At 34.8% G+C, this 6,834-nt stretch overlaps 1 protein-coding gene across 1 annotated transcript; it reads left to right on the top strand.

Moving 5' to 3' along the window:
* The first annotated feature begins 3,183 nt into the window (after positions 1 to 3,183).
* On the top strand, positions 3,184 to 5,772 carry bsx (brain-specific homeobox). The gene is made up of 3 exons (XM_028467549.1): positions 3,184 to 3,432; positions 4,046 to 4,236; positions 5,524 to 5,772. The coding sequence occupies exons 1-3, from the start codon at positions 3,189 to 3,191 to the stop codon at positions 5,770 to 5,772; spliced, it is 684 nt and encodes a 227-aa protein (XP_028323350.1). The 5' UTR covers positions 3,184 to 3,188.
* The last annotated feature ends 1,062 nt before the right edge of the window (positions 5,773 to 6,834 follow it).

Here is a 6,834-nt window from a genome sequence, read left to right as displayed (position 1 = left end):
CACATGAAGTGGGGTCACCTGGAATGTTTTTTTTATACATTTACATTGTTTATACTTTAAACACAAACATCATATCTTGAAGATGTAGTTTAGAAAGGGTAATCCTAATAATAATGATAATATTAATAATAATGGACAGTCCTACATGCCGATGAGTGACACTTGCAGTGACATAAGCACAGCTTGAGCTCAGTGAGCAGAGGCTGAAAAACATCTTACGCAAACGTGCCACTTCAAGTGGCTCCAAGTGTGACTTAATGAAATGGCCCCAACAAGCTGCTTAACGGAGGATCTTTAAGACAAATTCATCGCCATTTCTTTCATTTACTTTCTGTTATTTTCCATTTAAACTTGTTGTTACGCTGCAGGTGAGTGGAATAAAAAGCTCCCTCACAGCTTCTCTCCATCATTACTTTTAATAAGTTCTTCTCTTTTAAAATAAAAGCTTTGCTGTTCCTTAAATCCATGAGGACTATGGGGTGCTGTATGTAAAAACTCACTCACTGTTTAATAGCAGACATATTTTGAACATTTACCTACTTTTTCTTTCATTTCAGACAGAAATTCATGGAAAACAGCATGTTCTCTATATCATTGTTAAAAATATGTACACATGAAAAATAAATCTAAATTTAAATGTAAATGTGGGCTGGGCCTTGTGATCAAAAGGCACGTACCAGCCCACTTTGTATAATTTCAAAACATTTAGCTTTACACTTGGCGACCAATTTAACATTTAGATTTACATTTAACATTTAGCTTTACAGTTAACATTTAGCTTTACAGTTAACATTTAGCTTTACACTTGGCGACCAATTTAAGTTTCAAATTGAGATTTAACATTTAGATTTACAGTTAACATTTAGCTTTACACGTGGTGACCAATTTGACATTTAGATATAGATTTACGTTTAACATTTAGCTTTACACGTGGTGACCAATTTGACATTTAGATATAGATTTACATTTAACATTTAGATTTACACGTGGTGACCAATTTGACATTTAGATATAGATTTACATTTAACATTTAGATTTACATTTACATTTTGTTTTACACTTGCAACCAATAATAAATGTTACATTTAAATTTAGATTTTACATTTACATTTTATATTTACATTTAACATTTACGTTTATTGAACTTTTACATTTAGATTCAACATTTACATTTAGATTCAACATTTACATTTAGATTCAACATTTACATTTAGATTCAACATTTACATTTATTTTCCATGTGTACACATTTTCTACACTAATATAGAACATGCTGTTTTACATGAATTTCTGTCTCAAATGAAAGAAAAATGAACTAAATCTTCATAATTTGTCAGCTATGAAACAGTGAGTTTTAACATTTGACACCCCATAGAGGACAAACAGTGTATGTATTATTTTAAAGCATAAATGAATATGTTTGGTGCTCCTAGACTGATTAGGATTTTTTGCTATTTGGAGGAGGAGAAAACCTTAATTTCAGATTAAATATAGATATGAAGATATATGTAGAGGATCAACAGGTGTCAACATGTTCATGTGAACATGTTTAATGTGTAAACATCTGACAGTGAATGCAGCACGGCTCCTCTCATGTAATTAATTTGTTCTTCCCCCACCTGATCAAATGGAAATCCTGTTCCTCAGGCCGAGGATTACTACTTCCGTTCTAATATGAGCCCTAATTGCCTAATAGCATTGCAGCGTGAATTGTGGCTGCATTAGGACACTTTCACATTAAGCGGACTGATTGGAAATGTGATGACAACACCGTATCAACAAATTACTGCGCACCGCTTTCTTTGATAAATGGGCCCAGGAGCGGCACTTGGACTCTGCCGGGTTTTAATAGCCACAATTACTGCCAATTTGAGTGGAATTACACGGTAGACCTGTGGCAGGCAGCAGGATTCATGGTGACACACAATCACACTGTAGGAGCACCAAGAAACCACATCAATAATTACTCATTACATGATGTAGGCGTTTCATACAAGTCAAATAGAAAAGTAATAATACTCAAGGACTAGTGGAGTCTCACACTGAGATATTTATCAGAAAATTATATGTATCACATTAGTGAATATGTTATATATACCAAATAAAATATCAATGATTGATAGAGATAGATAACTAGATAGATAGAATGTGTCAAAAGCAGGGCCCAGGGGCCAAATGTGGCCCTATAAAAAAATAGTCACAAAAGTGTACACACACACACACACACACACACACACACACACACACACACACACACACACACACACACACACACACACACACACACACACACACACACACACACACACACACACACAATAAGTGGAAATAAACAATATTTAGTACAGTGGTTCCCAACCTATTTTTGATTGTGACCCCCTTTTGATATCAAGAATTTCTGGCGACCTTAAAGATGCTTTTTTTTTTCTTTCTTTCTGCACTTAGTTTTTGCTCATGTTTGAGCTCAGATATATATATATATATATATATATACTGCATTTTAGTTTAACTAAATTTATATTTGATGAAGTGAAAGTATAGGAATACACTTGTTTAAGGTTGTGTGTCCTTTTAATTAATAATAAAAAAATGTACCCCATTTAAACTCAAGGTGACACCACATGGGGTCCCGAACCCAAGGTTGAAAAACAATGATTTAGTGGCTAAATAGAGTTATTTCTATAGTATTATGTCTATCATTTATAATTCTCTCTCTCTCTCTCCGCCCTTCTGGGCTACCCGTACCCCATTTGAGAAACACTGATATAGAAGATTAAATGCAAATCAAGTCAAAAGTCTTTCATTGAATGTTTGGTTTTTAAATGAGCTGACAGGGTTAATAACTGTCATTACTTTATGATAAACATATCAATGACTAACAATGGCTCTGTTAACATGTGTTTTAATGGTGATCTGTGTGTAAAACTAAGTGTAACAGTGTCTCCTCCTCATTCTCCTCATCCTCCAATCACAAGACACGCCTCCTCCTCTCTGCTGAGCCTCTGATTGGCCAGAGCTCAGATCAACTTTCTAAACCCTGTTTGTGATTAAAAATCGGTACCTGTGGAAGTCGTGGAGCACACGGAGCAGTGCGATGATGGTCTGAGGATCCATCCTGGCCCTGAAAGAAAGAAAGAAAAGGAGAATCAGAAGCTGATGAAGCTTTAGAACCAATCAGAAATCCATCCATGATGAGTCTGAATTACGCGTCTGCGGCTCCTCAGAGGTCCACGTCGTTCTTCATCGAGGACATCCTGCTGCACAAACCCAAGCCGCTCAGAGATGTGCTGCCCTCGCCTTTCTGCGGGCCCCTGGCCTCCAGGATGCCCCTGCTGGAGTACGGATACCCGCTGATGCCCAACCCCATCCTGGCCCCGCATCCGCACCACGCGCTGCACAAGCCCGAGCATCACCAGTACTTCTTCACCTCAGGTGAGGATGAGGAGAAGATCCACAATATCTGGATATGGTCAGGAAAAAACAGGAGTTTACACTTTAGTTATTGCACAAAATGATAAAGAAATGTTCAAACGGAATCTTAAATCAAATCTTTAGAGAATCATATCAGAATAATATACTTTATTTCTCCAGGGGAAATAGATTTTTTTTTTTTTTCTTTTTTTTAACAGATGCTCCAGAAAAGAAGAAACACTAAAACATAAAAAGGAAGAAAAGAAAACGTACATAATTTAATAAAAGACTATTAATTAAATAGGGATTAAATAAAGGTGCACACCTACAGGACAAAATAATAAAATACAAATGTACAATAAAATACAGATAATACAAGTATATACAAATAGAAAACGTATAAATAATTTATATACATATATATACACACACATTTACAGGCGGGACAAGGAGAGATGCCTTAGACCAGGGGTTCTCAACCACTTGCTTTTTATTTTGTTTGTTTGTAGAATCAACCAAATTTAGTTGAAAACACATGTATAATCGTTTATAAAACATAAATCTATATTTCAGCATGCCTGTCAAAAGAAAAGTTTCTTCCAAAATAAAAGCCAGAGCATGATGCTGTGTGCAGGGATGCAGATGCCGGCCCTGTTCCAGCACCACGGGGACCTACCGGGGAAGCACTGCAGACGGAGGAAGGCCCGCACCGTGTTCTCCGACTCCCAGCTCTCCGGCCTGGAGAAGCGCTTTGAGGTCCAACGGTACCTGTCCACACCGGAGAGAGTGGAGCTGGCCACGGCCCTCAGCCTGTCCGAGACCCAGGTATTGAACACACACAAAACAAACAAAAATGTATTTGAAAAAACAACTCAAAAATATATATAAAACGACAACAATAATACACAAATCCTTAGTTCCTTCCTGTGTTAATGCTTATTATTCTAACATGAATGTTTATAATGTGGCATTTGAATCATATGCAATCACATTTATAATATTGCTTATTTCTGTCAATAATATGCGGCTGTTCTCAATGTTTTGGCATTAATGAGTCTCAGTGTGAAGTGAATGTGAGAAATGCAGCTTTAGAGAGGACTCTACATAATAACACACACACACACACATATATATATATATATATATATACCTATATATATATATATATATATAATTCACATCACATTAAACTCATTTTAGTTCAGGGGCCAAATAAGGAGCACTTTGATCTAAAGTGGGCCACGCATTTTATGCAGGAAATTTAGTATAATTTCAACATTATTGTGCCCTAGTTTGCACTTATACGTATACATAAAATACAAAAATATGTAAGACACTGACAATATCTAAGCAATAAGTAATACATATCAGTCCCAACATGGTCTTCACTTCAATTTCCATTGATTTTGATTTCAATTTCTATTTAATTGAGGGTAAAAATTGTGTAATAATTTTAGGAAAATTAAATAACTTAAGTTTTTCCTCAACAGTTTAACATTAAAAATGACTCCAATCAGGAAACTGAAAACGCTGAATGTGCATTAAATAGAAAACATTGCCAGATATTCAACCAACACTAATGAACGTTCCTACAGCTTTTAATGGTCGGAGCTTTTCCAATCATCCAATCAGGATCCAATGCGCTGTTGCATCCGTTGCAGGTTGAAGAAAGAGGATTTTTTTTTCCTTTCACTAATATCAGACTTTCTTTTAAAAAACCCTTTTCTATGTTTTGAAACCGGAATGAGAATTAGCATTGCCTTTTTCTAGTGATGTTCTTTCTTTTTTTAATTTATATGTCTTTGTTTTCATCACTGTATTGTCTTCTACATGCACTATTATCCTGTTAGTATTAATTGTTGTTCTGATCTTATTATTGTGTTGGTGCTAATGTGAATTTCTCCTCTGGGGATCAATACGTTCTATTTTATTCTATTTTAGTTAGAAATGTGTTATAGTTCTTACTTATATCATTGAATTTTAAATGATTACATATTACATATAGCTGTGGATAAATCATTTCAGCTATAAAATATTATGGATCACGTGTCGTGGTATTTTAATTGCTTTATTGATTCGTTTTTAATGGGGCTTTTTTTTCCACCACTGCAGGTGAAAACCTGGTTCCAGAACCGCCGGATGAAGCATAAGAAGCAGCTGAGAAAAGCCCAGGATGACCGTAAAACACCGGGGGAGTCCGGGGAGAACTCCAGTGAGAGCGACCTGACGGAGCGGGGACCGGAGGAGCTGAAACGGGTTCTGGAACCGGTCTCTTTTCTGCTGGAGGAACGGGACCAGGACGAAGACGAAGACGATGTGGACATAGAGGACGACGTTTGTTCACCGGATCATTTACTATAGTCCACTCTTTTCACTCTGTAAATAACTGTATATAACTATAAAAAAAAAAAAAACACGGACTTTCTTTTATTCAAAGTGTTAAATCGGCGCAACACTGAGTATAAAAAAAACAACAAACTAAACAATGTTAATATGAGATCGTTTTTTAAAGCGTGCAATGTAGTAAATCAAAATATATTCTTTTTTTATTTCGAAACGTTACGCCCTTTTTCGTTTAATTTTTCTTTTTTACAAACCTCATAAATAAGCTATAAATAAGCATTTATCTGTAAAATAGACGCACTCACTGTTTACTTTGGCACTTTTTCGTACTAATTTTGTTTTTATTCTGTCTACTTTCGATCATGTTTTTTGCTGTTTAGCTTATTTTTTGGTTGGAATATTTGTAACATTGCTTTGTTCTAATAATATGATTATTGTTCTGTTGCTCTATGTACATAAAAAAAAGTGGTATATATTCGATTGTTGCGTCTTTTTAAACATTATAGACTTGTTTCCGTTCAGCTCTTTGAAAGTAAAGTGGTATACAGTATTAAAATCATTTTGTTCAATTAACAAACACCAACGGATTTTTTTTTACACAATACAGTAGTTTTTAATCGTCTAGGAAATTACTAATTTAGAACCTAATAGTATAAATAATGAATTAGTAAATAAACAATAGATTTTTCTTAGATTTATTACATTATGTGTTAAATTACATTAGACAATAAGTAACATTACACTCATGTTTTATATTCGAAAAAAGCGCTGCTATTATTATTATTATTATTATTATTATTATTATTATTATTATTATTATTTCTCCAAAGTGATGTGAATAGGCCAAAAAGTGGGATGGCTTTTCTGTGACACCATTAAGGCAGAGTTTTTCAACCTTGGGGCAGTGACCCCATGTGGGGTCGCCTGGAATTTTAAATGGGGTCGCCTGAAATGTCTAGTATATGATAAAATATATCAATTACTTAAACACAAACATAATCTTAAACAACCATTCTATACTTCCATTTTCTCAAATATAGTTCAAATAAAATGAAGTATAAAAATATCTGAGCCAGTTCA

Source organism: Gouania willdenowi, chromosome 14 (assembly GCF_900634775.1).
Source record: "Gouania willdenowi chromosome 14, fGouWil2.1, whole genome shotgun sequence".
Classification (NCBI taxonomy): Eukaryota; Metazoa; Chordata; class Actinopteri; order Blenniiformes; family Gobiesocidae; genus Gouania; species Gouania willdenowi.
This window is presented reverse-complemented; position numbering and strand designations above follow the sequence as displayed.

Excerpts from the sequence above, each read along its gene's own strand:
- bsx (XM_028467549.1), top strand. The coding sequence starts at position 3,189 with ATGATGAGTCTGAATTACGCGTCTGCGGCTCCTCAGAGGTCCACGTCG. Across the intron at positions 3,433-4,045 it reads CCAGTACTTCTTCACCTCAG|GGATGCAGATGCCGGCCCTG; the intron begins GTGAGGATGAGG and ends TGCTGTGTGCAG. Across the intron at positions 4,237-5,523 it reads TCAGCCTGTCCGAGACCCAG|GTGAAAACCTGGTTCCAGAA; the intron begins GTATTGAACACA and ends CCACCACTGCAG.